We start from the raw sequence: 17,506 nt of genomic DNA on the forward strand, positions 1-17,506 counted from the left end.
TCCTTCCCATGGGATGTTTTATATGCTGTTCTAATAAATTCAGAGCTAAGTTTCTTCTTAGGGATATAGCCATGGACACAGACACAAGGACAGACAAGATAAGACAGCAGTCAGCCAAGCACAGATTCAATTTATATAACAGATTACAGATAGAAGAGATGATGGAAGACACAGGGAGAGAGAAGTAAGCAATTCAAACCTGGGCTCGCTCTTGGTAAATCTACTCCAAGGCCAGGATTATGATTTCTTTTCCTTAATACAATACACATTCATTTGAGGTTGTTACTACTGTGATAAACTGATGATAAAGGACCCAGTGCCAGGCTAGTACAACTAACACCAGGCAGATCTTAGCAATCCCAGTCCTCAGGCTAATGTCCATGGACAGAGCTCCTAAACTGTCTGAATGCCACCATCAACTGAACTTGTAATCTAGCCAGCATCTCTTATGGTTGGATATAAGTGCTCTGGACCATGAATAGACACAAATCCACCAAGGAACAGATAGTATACAGCAATGTAGGTCTTAGTGTCCCTCTGCTACGATGATCTTAGTAGCCAATATACTATGTGCACAGTGTTTTTAACCATGGAACTGCCAATTCCATTTCTTCCCTTACTAGGGTACTGAGACGGTCAGTGAGTAAAGGATCTGCCACTAAACCTGACAACCCGAGTTTGAGCCATAGAGCACAGAGAAAGGAGACCTTTAATTCCTGAAAGTTGATCCCCAGGAACACAGGAGGGGAGGAGATAACTGACTACTGCAAGTCATAAGGTGACCTCTATAAGCGTGCCCCTGCAAGAGTACATGTGTAGGAACATGTATAGGTAGGTAAGTAGGTAGGTAGGTAGGTAGACAGATAAATAGCTAGGTATTGTTGATATTTATTTAAGGAAATATAAGGGAGTATACATTAATCCACCAATTAAAGTGTGGCACAGAAATAGATATAGCTCTATTGCCTGTCCATAGGCCAGTGACTGCAGCGAAGGCTATCCCAACTTTGGAGTAAGGTTTGTAATGGCAAACCACTACATTTAAGCACTCCTCTAGTTCATTCTAAATTACATACCTACTGAATACACGTGACAAAATATGGTTTGGGGAATCAGGGAGCTGAACCAGCAGCTACAACAACAACAAAAAACCCAACAGTGGAACTGTGATAAACCTGGACTCAGGGTGCCATCTAGTGCTGAAATACCAGAAAGTTCCACAGACTCACACAAACCACTTAGAACTCTGAAAGAGTAGGCACAAACATAGCTAGATTATAAGGACTGGGAGAAGTAGCTAATGTTTATACACAGCCTATGTCATAAGTCAAGCATCAGAATTCACAGAATCATGACCAGGTCTAATGGATAAAATAAGATAAGAAACTGACCATAAAACAAACCATCCCTGGCTAATGGAAAGAGCTAAAAGTAGCACTTTTAGGGAAACTTAGTAAGCTTCAGAAAACTCAAGAGAAATGACAGATTAAAGCAACTTTTAGAAATATCAAATATTTAAATGCAACAGAAGGCAGAAATAGCAGAACAGATCAAACAATGACAACAACATTCCAGTTGCCTTGAAATCAGAGTATTTGGAAATATACTGCTGGAGACAATACTAAAAAGGATAGAAATGTGAAAAAATTCCAGCAGATATGAGGGAGTAGCTAAAAGGGCAAATACAACTAAACAAAGGGTTCATTCTAGTATTTTCTGCCAGCAAAGGTTAACCAGATGTCTAAACCTTACCACTGACCGCAAGAAAAATTTCCCTCTAGAAGGACTCCTGTCCTTGTGGAGAAGCTTGACCATATCACCGCATTAAGCTACATCATCCCTTGTGAACAGTTCAAATTTTACTGTTTAGGATCATAGGTGTTTGCTCTTTCTTCAGTAAAAATCAGCACACTGCAAAACCTGTGCTAATGACAACAGTAATACTTTTAAAAAGCCAGGCCATCACTGTGGTACAGGTGAAAGAAATACCACATCTTTCTGGATCAACGGACAGACAAGCAGACTAATGCTTTAATTACACGAAACCCTTCTGTCATCCAAAGCCACAGCCTCGTTGCCTAAAATAATGTCCAAGGTAAAAAAATTCAGTGCATAAATCGCACATTTAGTATGGCCTTCATTTTAAGTTTTGCTTATGGAAGCACTGGCTAGCGTTGCTTCTGCATTGCACATTTGAATAGTGTGGCTAACTTAATTTGGGTTTTCAATATCACCAAGAAGACATCAGCGCCTTGGAGGGAACCATTATCATTAGTCTATTTGATGAAAAGCTGCTTCATTTGGGAAACTAGTGGTAGTTCACTGTTCTTGAGGAAGACTTGCCCTGTCTTCAAAGTCCTAAAGTGATCAGTTTATAACCTTTGGGTTTCCGAGCCAATTATCTTCATCACTACAAATGTGTAAAATATCTCTAACCTATGAATGAGGTGGCTTAAAATTAAAATGCAGCTTGTTAAAATGGAACTAGACTCAGGTATTTCTCTCCCATCTCCTACACTATTACATATTCTATACCTAAAATTAATAAGCTTGTAAGAGTCAACTAAGAACATCATCAAGTAACATAGAAAGAGTGGGTGTAAAACAAATACTCCTTATAATAAATGAATTCACAAAAGCACAGTCAAATTATAAAAATAATAATGTAGCCTTACTATTTACTTTTATTTCTTATACCAAACACATAAAGCTTCAGGTGCAGCGTTTTATCAGAAATCTAAAACATACAGTGTACTTTTTTTTCTTTTAAATATTAATATATCTGTACCCACAGTCAAGTACAACTGGCTTCACATTTTGAAAATGCTTCCAAAGGAAGAAATAAATTAGCAGTCTACATGCTAGAAGATGCATGTCCTGGGGGAAAACAATACCTTTCTAAGAGACAGGCAAGCTTGGAGGATCTGAAGAAATTGCTGTTTAGATCATCCACTTCCTACAGGCATCTCCTTCCACATGGCCACTCACCATCCTTATAAATAATAGCCAGCTTCTTACTCATACATAATCTGAAGGGAATATGCTAGAGTTTTGAAACCTCCAGTAAAGAAGTAGAGTTTAAAACACTAAGAGGCTAGAGAACAGGCTCAGCTGGTCAGAGTTCTTGCTGCTCTTTTAGAGGACAAGAGTTTGGGTGCGCACATCTGGAGGCACAGCTGCCTCCATCTCCAGTTCCAGGCTATCCAAAGCTCCTTTCTTACTGCTTTGGGTTCGTGTGTGTGTGTGTGTGTGTGTGTGTGTGTGTATTTTTGCGCCCCCCCCCCACACACACATGCAAAATAAATCTGAAAAAAAAAACCAACAACAGTGACTTCTTTGTTGAAAGAGTGATGTGTTAACAACTAAGCAAGCGAGTGATTGGGCTGGAAACTTACTTTAGAAAAGCTGAGAACACTTTAAAGAATGCTCACCTAGGCAATCATTAATATAATGCCTGCTGCCCCTGGTAGCTTGCAACCATAACTCGGAAGGAATTTAAGCAACCAATGTAACCAGTATTTCCGTTTTTTTTTTTTTTTTTTAATCAGTGTGAACAGTAAGTAAACCTAAGATCATAAAATACAACCAAATTGAACTGGAACTGAACTATGCCACATCTAGTAATCACTAACATTCAGAGAAACATGAATTAGGGTTTTAAAAGTTTTAGCAAAATGATCACTAGCATTATTAAGAAAGTAATTTATAATGAAATAGGTTTGTTTTATGTGTGCATGTGTGTACTCATGTTTATGTGTGAGCACACGTGTGGCTAAGCAAGCATGTAGAGGGGACAGAGGTTGACTTTGGGTATCTGTCTTTGTCCATAGCTCTCCACCACAGAGACCTTCCTGGGTCCTGTCAGTGCCAAGAATACACGTGCAGGCAAACATGCACAGCATTTTCTTTTCAACATTGTACTGTGAATCCAAGTTTATTAGGTCCTTATGTTTACATGGTAAATACTATACTGACTGAGACAGACCCCCAGCCCCTGGACTTAACACCAATATCAGCAACAATAACAAAATCACTATAAAAGAACTTACTCCACTGTTTAATACTATCTTCTCTCGCCATATGTGGTTATGAGAAATTGACCTGTGTTCTAATAGTAAAACAACTAATTTCAAAGACCTTGAAGAACAATGAGAGTGTAGAATACTTCTTCAAATACTTTCATTGTGATTATGTGCTCAAGGGTCATAACCTTGGTACTCCAAAAAAATGTCAAATTAATTTTATCTCTTACTACTTTTTTAAATGAGAATATTCAAAAAATTGAAGTATTTTATGTGTTACATAGTACCCATCTACTAAATAGAACTTGTTTAGAACCATATGGTCCAAGAAATAACACAACAAAGTGGTTTTAAGTGGAGTTTTGTGTGTTTGACAAAGAGCTCTGACAATGGCATCCAGGCAACCACTCAAGTGTAAGGAACTCAGTGGCAGAGTACTTCCTTAGTCTGAGAGGCAATCTGAATGCCACCCCCAGTATTCCTCAACCATGTTTTCCGTTCTTACTCATGGTGTCCGAACTCGCATTCGGACTCCTTAACTCTGCATACCGGTGCTCACATTTCTCTTCATCGATTTCCAAAGTGTCTGAAACCTGCAGATGTGACAACTGTGGGTGTGGCGAGGACAGACAGTACCTGGGGAAGCACACTGCAGCAGGGCTACTGATTTGCCTCCAGGAGCAGCACACAAGTCCAGAACGGTCTCCCCGTCACTCAGTTCCAGAGCCAGTACTGGGAGAAGAGAGGCAGCGTTGAGGAGGTAGTACTTCTTCAAGCTTCCAGTCTTATGTCTCTCTGAAGGCATTCGATCTGGAGATCGGCTGAGGTAACACTTCATTGATTTAGGATAATATGGTAAGGACCCAGGAAGGATTGTGTGATAGCCCCTCAAATGTAAGTCCTTTTCAAGCTCAAAGGGATAATTGAATCGGTTGAAGAGGACTGCATATTGCCACAGTGATGGAGATACTAGAACATCCCTACGGCAGAAAAAAAGCAATAAATGAGTGTCAGTATCACGAACTAGTGAGGTCTTATACGATTAATAGGGTGAATGTGGTCCTAGGATTACACTCCATCTGCTTGTGATTTTTCACACAGGATCTGTAATGGTATATCTGGACTGCCAGTGTTACAGAGCTAGAAAAAAAGCAACTATATTTAGTGATGCACTGTTCCGTATGTGTCTATGAGGTGATTAGTTCATGAGGCTCTTAGCTAATCAAGAGATTAATCCCTGCTGGATTTCTACATTAAGCCACAATTGGGGATGATGAAAAGTTGGATGTGAGGCTTGTTTGGGAGGTACGAATCACTGGGGTGGGGCCTGGGAAGGTAAATTTTGCCTCAGCCCCTCCTATTCCCTTACCTGTATATCCAGGCCCTGTGAATGGCTTTTTCCACTTTGCCCTCCTCACCCATCATGAACTAACACTTCTCAATGCATGAGCAAAATAAACCCACCACTTTCCATCATTTCCATAGCTACTGGCCTAGCAACCCAAAACCCTAATCCAGGATGGGTCTTCCCAGCTTTTCCTTTTGCCTCATAAGGTCATGATGTGGCCACCCTGACTTTACTTAAAAATATAATTTAATTAATTAAGTAAGTAAGTGACACACTCTGTTTGTTTTAATATTAATTTTGATTAATGTATTTAGAATGGAAAAAAGATTGGGAAGAAAGCAGAGGGTAAGAGAACTTCCTTTACAAACTGAGGATACTTGCAGCTAGGTACAAAGTCAGGCAAGGCTGTAACCTGTGCTATAACTTGGCGTTGTCTGCCTGTAACCCCAACATTGAGAGGTCAGACATTGAGCTCCCTACCAGTCAAGGGCAAGCTTTGAGTTCAGTGGCAGACTCTATTGAAGGCTTTAGAGCAAAATGCAATAGACGGAGACACGCGAAGTTCTGCTCTGATCTTTGCATGCATGTGCTCAGATACACTCACACAGGCACGAGCAACCACATACTCAATGCATGCACCAAACAAATAACTTTGCATCTGCCACAGAGCAATTTTGTTGGGCATAGAGAGATGGCTTAGTAGTGGTTACAACTGCCTACCAGTCTTGGAGAAGATCCACATTCAATTCTCAACACCCACATAGAAACTCACAACTGTCTCTAGCTCCATTCTTGGGGATACAATGCCCCTATCTAGCCGTGCAGGCTCCTGAACACACATGGTGAGATACACACGTGCAGGATCACACTCACGCACATAAATTAAAACAATACTTTTTAAATAAAATAAAATCCAGAAAAAATAGTTTTTAATCTGTCAGTATTTGCACAAAAGGTTTTCTTTAGTTACAAAATTTAAAGTCAGGGAGTGACCCAGGGAAAAGTAATATCATAAAAATAACATATTTGAAGGAATAAGCACTAAGCTCTCTCCAACAAGAATAAAGGATTTGCAAAGCCAACTTTGGTCAACTCTTCAGTAATAGAATTAATCAAGTGACACAGGGTTCAGATGATGCAGAGCCAAGGATGTGAAAACCTCCAAGGACAGATAATATAGGCTCCTGTCAGAAGCTGGACCTTCCTAGATCTGTATTCCATCCACCATTAGGTCTTCCAACAATCCCAAGCTCCCATCAACCAACAGACAATGCAGCAGGAAACACTTAATTTATTTCCTAGCTGACCTTTCTGGCTGAGTTGTTTGGAAGCCTCATTAACCATGGTCAATTAAGTAAATTCCAGCTACTACTCCCTCTCAAGTTGCTTATGTGAGAAACGGCTGGATTGAAATGTAACACCTGTGACACATGCCTGCCAAGTGAATTTCAATTACACACGAATTGTGGACTGCTTTTTCCTTTCATTGCCTCTTGCTTACTATGGGCAGTGCATCTAGTTTACTTACTTTGACTCTGGATCCTGTCTGGAGTTACTGAATCAGCAGGATAGGGCCTGCTATTTTTGTTTCATTTTACTCGCTTACTGTGTGGGCATGCATGTACAAGCAAAAGTGCAGGTGCGTACACACCTCAGTGCCAGTGTGGACAACTTCTTGGGGTCAGCACTCACCCACCTCCCACCTTACCTGAGACAATGTCTCCCTTGTTACTGCTGCTGCACCTAGTAGCTCAGGCTAACCAGCCCTCCGGCTTTCAGGCAATTCTTCCTCCACCTCCTGTCTTGCTCTAGGACTACTGAGATTATAGGTGTGTGCTGTAGCACTCAGTGGATTTGAGCTAAGGTCAGGCCTGCTTAGCAAGCACTTTTACCCACGGATCTATCTGCCCCACCCAGAACACAGAGTAGTGCTGTTACCAGCTTTGGTCAGCGCTTAGTCTTTTCAGTGGTCAACAGTGAATGTTGATTCCTGGCCAGAGTACTAACAATAAATGACTGCTGAATTTCAGGCTGTGAATGACACATTTGTATCACAGTCTTACCCATGGCTCAAGGAACATTTTGGAAGAAGCAGAAAAAAGAGAAAGATGGGTATAGGTGTGGATTGCTGACTTCCTGGCATGAGATGGCTGTTGCATTCTTGGACTCACAGCAGAGTAGTTCCATGCAACAGATCTACTCAAGATTGGACAAGTCAGCGACTTGTTATGAAAGGGGAAGAGACTCATGAAGACTTATACACAGCTAATGGATAGAGAGAGAGAGAGAAACATTTTCTTCATTGCTGGAGCCACTGGTATGCTGCCCAAGCTTCTCCAAATTGTAACCCATGCCCCAACTGATAACCCTAATGATTTTCATTTGGTCACACACTCAGAAACTTGCACACACACACACACACACACACACACAACATGAAAGTAGAACCAGGCAGTGGTGGCACATGCCTTTAATTCCAGCACTTAGGAGGCAGAGGCAGGGGGATCTTTGTGAGATTGAGGCCAGCCTGGTCTGCAAGAGCTAGTTTCAGGACAGGCTCCAAAGCTAAAAAAAAAAAAAAGAAAGAAAGAAAGAAAGAAAGAAAGAAAGGAAGGAAGGAAGGAAGAAAGAAAGAAAGAAAGAAAGAAAGAAAGAAAGAAAGAAAGAAAGAAGTGAGGGTAGATGGGAAGAAAAAAATATTACCATGAGTGGAATGGGAACAAGAGAAGGTAATAGACGGAGGTTATGAATATAATCAAAATATATTATGTACATCTGTACATGTATGGAACTGCCATAATGAAACCTATTATGCATAATTAATATATGCAAGACCCTGTCTCAAAAACAAAAACATAAATATAAATAAATATACCCAGTGAAACATGACTATATTGGATTTGACACCTGTCACTGTTCATTTAGAGCTCATATTAATGATTCTTCAATAAGTAGAAATACATTAGTCCTTTCTTTAACTTTTTCCATTATATTTTATGTTTCAAATCCTTTTTGTTCTTTTTTTAGGTTTTTAGGGTTTTGTTGTTGTTGTTGTTTTTGGGACAGGGTTTCTCTGTGTAGCCCTGGCCTGCCTACCTGTCCTGGAAACTTACTATGTGGACCAGGCTTACCTCAAACTCAGAGATCCACCTGCCTCTGTCTCATGAGTGCTGGGATTAAAGGCATGTGCCACCATGCCCAGCTTTTAATCCATTTTTACTCACAATTTTATCCACACGTTGGTGGCATGCCCATTCACATACACACTTTGCCCGTAGTATAATGTTTGCTTTCCTTGTGGTATTAAATATAAGTAAAAATAGTATTTTCTATATTTTATTGTCAATAACGAGTACAAATTTGCTTAAAATTTGATATTTATTAAACATAAGTTAATCTGTTTGACATAAGTGCTGTGGAACAGCGGTCTGTGTACTCTGTCACCTGTATTCTCATAAATGCAGTAGCCAGGGGAAAGTCGAGGCAGGGCAACAAGCACAGGAGAATTCTGTCTGGAGTCGTCACCCAGACACACAACAAGCACAGGAGAATTCTGTCTGCAGTCGTCACCCAGACACACAACAAGCACAGGAGAATTCTGTCTGCAGTCATCACCCAGACACACAACAAGCACAGGAGGATTCTGTCTGCAGTCGTCACCCAGACACACAACAAGCACAGGAGAATTCTGTCTGGAGTCGTCACCCAGACACACAACAAGCACAGGAGAGTTCTGTCTGGAGTCATCACCCAGACACACAACAAGCACAGGAGAATTCTGTCTGGAGTAGTCACCCAGACACACAACAAGCACAGGAGAGTTCTGTCTGGAGTCATCACCCAGACACACAACAAGCACAGGGGAATTCTGTCTGGAGTCGTCACCCAGACACACAACAAGCACAGGAGAGTTCTGTCTGGAGTCGTCACCCAGACACACAACAAGCACAGGGGAATTCTGTCTGGAGTCGTCACCCAGACACACAACAAGCACAGGAGAATTCCGTCTGGAGTCGTCACCCAGACACACAACAAGCACAGGGGAATTCTGTCTGCAGTCATCACCCAGACACACAACAAGCACAGGGGAATTCTGTCTGCAGTCATCACCCAGACACACAACAAGCACAGGGGAGTTCTGTCTGGAGTCGTCACCCAGACACACAACAAGCACAGGGGAGTTCTGTCTGGAGTCGTCACCCAGACACACAACAAGCACAGGAGAATTCTGTCTGGAGTCGTCACCCAGACACACAACAAGCACAGGAGGATTCTGTCTGGAGTCGTCACCCAGACACACAACAAGCACAGGAGGATTCTGTCTGGAGTCGTCACCCAGACACACAACAAGCACAGGAGAATTCTGGCTGTAGTCGTCACCCAGACACACAACAAGCACAGGAGAATTCTGGCTGTAGTCGTCACCCAGACACACAACAAGCACAGGAGAATTCTGGCTGTAGTCGTCACCCAGACACACAACAAGCACAGGAGAATTCTTGCTGTAGTCGTCACCCAGACACACAACAAGCACAGGAGAGTTCTGTCTGGAGTCGTCACCCAGACACACAACAAGCACAGGAGAGTTCTGTCTGGAGTCGTCACCCAGACACAGAGCAAGTAAGATGAGAACGCATCACTGATATACGTTACCAAGCCACGTAACATAGACAAGAGATGTAAGAATTAGTTAAATAAGAAAAGCCTGAGCAACTAGGCCAACGAGTTTATAATTAATGTGGACCTCTGTGTTTCTATGGGACTGAACGATTACGGAACCAGGGAGGACAGGAAGCTCTGTCAACAAATAAAGCTTTTGTTTCCACATATCTATAGGTGACTTTTTTTTTTGCTAGAATGATTCAGGGTTCAAGATCAATTTCATGCCTATTTTGGATTTTTATAAAGCAGAAAAGATTCCCACTTAGGTCAGTTAAAATGGAACGTTTTATAAAATTAAATACACCTGCCAAGTTTCCCTCCTTGAATTTTTCTGAATTATGTCTCCAAAAATGCTACTGATCCATCACCAAAAATATTTTAATGAGCTGTCAATTGCAGCTGCTTAGTTTTGATGAAATCAGGCCCTGGAAAACATCTCAGCTGTCAAACAATTTTCCATTTACTTTCTAGGTCCTAATGTTGACATCCCATGACTTGAGCATATGTGGATTTTGATGCCCTAGAGAAATGCTTTATAGAGGCTGGATAAATAGCTCAGAGATTAAGCATTTGTTGTTCTTATAGAGAACCCATGTTTGGTTCCTCGCATCCACATGGTGGCTCCCAACCACCTGTAATTCCATTTCCAGCAATCTGATAACCTTATCTGAACTCAAATACTAAGCACTCACAGGGTACACATATACATCCATGCAAGCAAAATACTCATACACATAAAACAAACTAAGTAAATATAAAACATAATTTTCTAAAAAAAGAGGAAGAAGAAGAAGAAGAAGGAGGAGGAGGAGGAGGAGGAGGAGGAGGAGGAGGAGGAGGAGGAGGAGGAGGAGAGAAAATCCTGATTGTATGGAAGTCAGGGTAAATAAAGCATAAAGCATGGCTCTCTTTGTAAGTGTATACAGCATAAATGTGAATTCTGCTTTGTTGCGGTTTTTGTTTTTTCTGATAGGAGGACCAGAGAAAGGCACGTTGGGAATTACTGGTTTAGGTTGATGGGACAGCACTCTTCTGAAGGGGCTCAGAGACTGCTAAGACTGTCTATGCCTACGAAAGTCTTTGATTCACGTTTCTTATGCTTACACAACATGCCAAGTCATTGTTGTCGTCTTGCTAAGATTTCTTTATTCATGCTCTAAATGAACACTACGCTTTGACCATATGCTATTATATAGTCACAATATAAAACTCTGAATGTTTAAATCTTATGTAAAGTGACTTTAAAAGACAATAAATAAAACTGAACTTGAACACAGTACTAATGTTCTTACTGTCCACTAGAGGGTGCTCACTAGATCACTTTAAAGGCTGGGCTCAGAAAATACAGGACACATGGAAACACATTTAAGTTGTTTCCAAGGCATTTCACCTTCGTCTTTATTTTTCCAGTGGTTTTAACAAGGAGCTAAAGGCTTCTCACCTTTTCCTGGCAATGCTTCCTAGGAGTTGTCTAAGATCACTGGAAAACACAAATACTTACACACTATGATTCATAACAGTAGAAACAGCAACAGAAATAACTTTAGAGATGAGGGGATCACCACAAGATGAGGAACTGTATTAAGGAGTCACAGCATTCAGAAGATTGAGAACCAATAGTGTATATATTTATGAGAATTGATTTCCTCTCTTAAATAACAATGGAATAAGTCGGGTGTGGAGGCACACGTCTTTAATCCCAGAACTCCGGAGGCAGAGGCAGGTGGATCTCTGTGAGTTTGAGACTAGCCTGGTCTACAAGAGCTAGCTAGTTCCAGGACAGGCTCCAAAGCAACAGAGAAACCCTGTCTTGAAAAACCAGTAATAATAATAATAACAACAACAACAACAACAACGGAATAGATACTATTTTGCTTATCTTACAGATCAGGACAGTGTGCAGTGATTTTCTTTTTTTTTTAATTTATTTATTAAAGATTTCTGCCTCCTCCCCTCTACCGCCTCCCATATCCCTCCCCCTCCCCCAATCAAGTCCCCCTCCCTCATCAGCCCGAAGAGCAGTCCGGGTTCCCTGCCTTGTGGGAAGTCCAAGGACCTTCCACCTCCTTCCAGGTTTAGTAAGGTGAGCATCCAAACTGCCTAGGCTCCTACAAAGCCAGTACGTGCAGTAGGATCAAAACCCAGTGTCATTGATCTTGACTTCTCAGCAATCCTCATTGTCTGCTATGTTCAGCGAGTCCGGTTTTATCCCATGCTTTTTCAGACCCAGTCCAGCTGGCCTTGTTGAGTTCCCAATAGATCATCCCCAATGTCTCAGTATGTGGGTGCACCCCTCGCGGTCCTGAGTTCCTTGCTCGTGCTCTCTCTCTTTCTGCTCCTGATTTGGACCTTGGGATTTCAGTCTGGTGTTCCAATTTGGGTCTCTGTCTCTGTCTGCTTTCATTGCCCAATGAAAGTTAATCTCCTCTAAGTGATATGCTACAAGATGCTGAGAGCTTCGAACCCACACTCCTAATTAGTAGAAGGAAGGCAGGGTATACCTGGCAGAGGGGACATCATATCTAGTACCAAAGGCACAAAAGAGCCTCTTTGCTCCTATCATTTTGCACATGGTGAAGGCAAACCTGTGGGCGGGGTGACATGCTGGAACATGGCAGCTCTGAGAAGCAGCTTGACAGAGTGGTTAAGAATAATCCACAAGTCCTCTCCAAATACATGGGATGTGTGCCTTCTCAAGTAATTTGACCTCTGCATGTCTATTGGTGAGTGGAAATAACTGTACCTCAGAGGGCTGGTGGTGTCAGTCTAAAATGATGAGAGCGCTACCTGTCACACTGCCGTGACAGTGGAGGCTAAAGCAAGCCACCAACAAATTCAGAAGTTGAAAGATGATGGAGACAGCAACATGCCAGAGAGACGAGGATGGCTACCTAAACAGCTATGACAGATAGAACTTCAAGTGTATCCAAGTAAAAACGTGTCTTAGGGAGAGGCAACAGCCCTTGGCAGCCAATTTTTCTTTCTCTATGGGAAGGAGTGATCTCTGGGAATATACAGATAAGAGTTCCCAAGACTATGCAGTTTCCACAGCACCTACAACTTCAGGGATCCCAGAGGTCACACCCAGAGTCAAAAATTCATAGAACACAATGAAAACTGCTGTACTCGCAATCATGAACATTAGGGACTACAGCAAAAGCACTGAAGTTCAAATATATCATGGGAAGAGACAACTCACAGGACACTGTTGGCTCCAGTAGCTCAGAGAAATCTAGCTTTTCCTGGCAGCAGTGTGGGGTAATCCTGCCAACCAAGGATGCTCACAGAAACTTAGCTGTTTTGCAGATTCTGCCATGGAGACCTAACTGACAGTCCTTATAGTGAAGTTTAATTAGTCACCAACCTCCCCGGGATGTTGTTCCTTTATCTGTGGTCGAGAACACCCTCTGTAAATCACACGGTTAGACTAGCAGGTGTGACACAAAGCCCCAGAAACACATCTCAACACCTATCAGGACAGTAGTAGGACACATCAAGGGCTTAGAGATGAGCTGAGAAAAAACACCAGACGTACTTCCCAGTAACCTTTCTTCTTTATTACAAAGATCCTAAAGGTCTAATGGAGTAAGGATACAAGACTGACAGTAAGGCCCCCAAAGGAGGAATGTAAGTCAATCCTGAAAGCAGCACAGGTTTAAAGAGAACAATAGCATGCATGTGAGTATGCTGAGCAGGAGGGCAAGAGTACCTGCTGGAAAATGCAGGTAATGCACTGAATCTGAAAAAGAAGTGCGGAGTGTAGGAAGACATCATCGTGGACAAAAGGTTAAACAAAGCTCTGCTGGGAACGGGACTTTCTTGAAAGCAACAAGCTGGAAGCAAGTACTGAAAAAGCTGAAATATGAAAACCCATTGCTACAGAAATCTTAGAAACATCAATCACTTTCTAGATGAGAGAGAGGTAGGGCAATGCTGAAAGAAAAATCCTTACAGGACATTATGTTTGCAGACAGTTATCAAACAAACATGTCATTCAGTTCTCTTCCTATGCTGCCTTCATGGTCAGCCTTTCTAAGAAAGCTTTCATTTTCCTACAGCAAATTTAGTACATGTTTATGCAAAACCTAAGTTACCATGAAATCCTACCAAAAGGGGAGATGGAACAGAAGGCACAGCTAATTAAATGGCTTTGAGGTTCACTGCTCATTTTGTTCAGGGTCAAATAGTAATTTATATGTCTTTCTGGGTACACGAAGTAGAAAATCAACTCATTACAGGGTATGAATAGCCAAGTTACTAAAAAGTCTCTAGACAAACTACTTCTCGCAATATTTTTTTGTTTTCAATCACCCAAGTATGCTAATTATATCCCCAGTAGGAGACAGCACTGTCAGCAGTGGGAAATCACGACTAAGTCAGACTGGGCAAAAGTCCCACCTCTACTTACTAACCAACTGAATGAATGCAGAGAAATGACTTTAGCTGCATGCTATAGCCTCAGAGGAAACACTGAAAGCAAACCTGAAGTTTGTTCCCAGGAGGACACAGGTAGATATTGTTTGCATACAATAGTCACGCAGAGAGTGTGGTTCTTTAGGTAGTCTATGAGAATGTTTACATACTAAAAACCTCATGAATTCACTATATACATCACTATGCATTTTTGATAGAAGGATCACTATGAAATGCAGGATTGTTGAAATAGCTGTTGCATTTCCAATTATATTTATAAGTTTCCTGAATATCTAACCATCCTAAAATCATCTTTGACCCACTTTATATTTTACTATCTTTATTAATAAGACCTAATTTCTGTCTTGAAATACGCTTCAAGCTGTTCTGTGAAAAAAAGAAATCTTAAGTTAATCTAAGAATTTAAAACAATCCTGAGAAGCTACTGTCTGAGCTAAGTTGAGGACTATCTGCAGTCATACCACATTGTTCTCTTTACTGCACACAATACTGGGTAATCGACAACCAACCCTTATTGTCTGGTTCCTTCTACCAAGTTAATTCCAAAATTACCAGTGGCTTTCACAGGCACCTACACACATCAGTAAATAAAATACACCATTTTTGCTCCATGTTTCTGGAATGTTTCCCATGCCTCTCCCATTTACTTCTCCCACGAACAGACTGCATGTAAACTACACAGGGGTATAAGGTTCTTGTATTCCAGGGGGTATCATATATACATATCAGGCACTCCATATAAAATCCCATTCACTATCATTCTGATCAAGATAACAAATGTTTTTGTCTCTTAAAAAAATTACTGAATTTACTTCAGGGACATGGAGTATGAGTGAGCCCGGAGCTCAGAGGACAACCTGCAATGGAGTCTCCCTTCTGGTCGCCAGCCTTCCCTCCTCACCAACTGAACCATAGCATCACACGGCCCACCGCTGACTTTTCTGCATTATATGCTTATTTTTAAGAAATACATTTAGACTTGTCCATGTGCCCATATGTTCCAAATACAGACATAATGGTTACTATGACTGCCAAATAAAGTATGACTTTAGCTAAGATAAAGGAGCACTGACTTTAAGGATTTGTTATTTTCTGAATTTCCGAAAGTGAAATTTCTTCAAGGTTAGGACTTTTGTTATGACACCGTTTTCAAATGCAGTGCAGTTTCATTTTTACAGATGAAAGTAATTGCTTCGGAGGAGGGGGCTCATTTTTACAATCACTTTCTTTCTCCATGATTTGAAACCCATTTGTGGCCTGCACCCACAGTTCAAGCAGGAGAGAGCAGCTAGTTGATTCCTTCACCTGTATTTTGTTTGTTTTGTTTTTCGAGACAGGGTTTCTCTGTAGCTTTGGAGCCTGTCCGGGAACTAGCTCTCATTGCCCAGGCTGGCCTTGAACTCAAGATCCGTCTGCCAGTGTATACTACAATTTTATCTGCATGGTGCCGCTCTCATCAAAGAGGTATACCACAAGCTCCCACTATTGTGTCAAAAACAGCAAGAGATGAATTACACTAACCTTACTGTACTCCAGGAATCCCCAAGTTCTTTGGAATACTGTTTGTCAAACTGGTCCAACACAACTCTGCATAGCTGTTTTGCGAGCTTCCCGTCTGACTTTGCATTCAGCTATGATGGTAAGAGAAAATTGCGAACGACACATTGTGATATTAACAAATTTATTGAAATTTGACATTAACATGACCTTAATTTTTTTTTGTTTACAACCGTATTTATTCGTTGAGCATTTCATTACGTACTCAATGTATTAATAACCGTGCCCACACACGTCTCCAACTTCTCAGACTGCTACCCGTGTTCGGTTCTCTCCCAACTTCGTGTCCGTTTTAGAAATAATACATAAATGAAATGGGTGGGAAGAAAACTCTCTCACAGAGACAGTCACCTACTGCCAATAGCTACTTGGCCAAGAGAGAGGCTTCCTGTTTTTAAAGAACTACTTACTGCCCTGGGAGCAACACCTCCACCTCACTTGTGACAAAATTTTATTATTGATAGTCTACCTAATTATGAACATGGCGTTTCTCAATGTGGTAATTACGCAAATGAAAGGCCCAGGTTAAAGGTGGATCTATGCTAAGAAAATTTCAGAAGGCATAAAAGTTTTGGGGTTTTTTGTTTTTTATTAAAGTAACACTGTGCAGATAAATCACCACGGCTGCGTTTCCGTGAACGTGAAATTACTCCAAAATGAAGTTTATTTATGGAAATAAACGTCGCCGTAACTTCCTGGAACTCGCAGCAGAACTGGAGGCGCCGGCATCCCGGCGCGGGTTCCAGGGAGCGCGGGCGGACAGGAGCTCCCCATCCCGGTCCGCCCCGGCTCTCCGAGCTTCAGTCCCCGGCACCGCGCCCGAGCGCCTCACCCGAGTCAGCATGCTCCCGCCTGAGCTCGCACACTACCCGAGGGCCTCACCCGAGTCAGCATGCTCCCGCCTGAGCTCGCACACTACCGATCTTCCGCAGGGTTCGCCCAAGAACAAAGAGGAACGCCACACTTCCGGGTTCTGCTAGGAGGTCACGGGCTGCCGTACAGTTCCTGTTTCCGTTCTCGTGAGATTGTACTTTCAGTGCCCAAATCCCGCCGGAGGCACAGGTCTCGCGAGACCTAAGCAGAGAGCCGGGGTGTTCCTTTCCAAAGTCACCCTTCGTGTCCGTTCCCGGGGAGTCGACAGAAGATCTTTATCATTATTAGGCGGTCAGTTTTATAGCCAGAGGCGTGGCACGTGTTAAGTGGTGCTTTCCCTTGGGATCGCCTGAGATAAGGCAGCCTTACAGTGGGGAGTGTTAGATCAGGGACGAGGACCTGCGCTGAAGGCTGGCTGACAGGATCACCAGCCTGACAGGCAGGAGACATTTGTGTCTGGGTGGATCAGCCTGCTGAAGCAGTGGACCCCAAAGAAACGGGAGAGAGGGGGACTTGTCTTGTAGATTTTCAACAGTTGTAACATGTCATACCATCTTCTAACAAGAGGAGGTTAAAACCACATAATGATTGCCCCCTAGTCCCAGGGACC

The 17,506-nt window shown here is 42.1% G+C and overlaps 1 protein-coding gene across 2 annotated transcripts in view; it reads right to left on the minus strand.

Moving 5' to 3' along the window:
• Nsun3 (NOP2/Sun RNA methyltransferase 3) overlaps window positions 1–17,013 on the minus strand; it is a 45,613-nt gene extending 28,600 nt beyond the window's left edge. The window contains exons 1-3 of one of the 2 annotated variants that reach the window (XM_075950742.1): window positions 16,906–17,013; window positions 15,988–16,097; window positions 4,659–5,002 (exon numbers count right to left, since the gene is read on the minus strand). In XM_075950742.1, coding sequence (XP_075806857.1) covers window positions 4,659–5,002; window positions 15,988–16,097; window positions 16,906–16,917 — 466 coding nt within the window. In that variant the 5' untranslated portion in view covers window positions 16,918–17,013. Of the gene's footprint in view, window positions 1–4,658; window positions 5,003–15,987; window positions 16,098–16,855 lie in introns of both variants that reach the window. The other variant, XM_075950678.1, reaches the window with a different exon arrangement.
• Window positions 17,014–17,506: the final 493 nt, after the last annotated feature.

The sequence above is a fragment of the Microtus pennsylvanicus genome, chromosome 1, assembly GCF_037038515.1.
Source record: "Microtus pennsylvanicus isolate mMicPen1 chromosome 1, mMicPen1.hap1, whole genome shotgun sequence".
Classification (NCBI taxonomy): Eukaryota; Metazoa; Chordata; class Mammalia; order Rodentia; family Cricetidae; genus Microtus; species Microtus pennsylvanicus.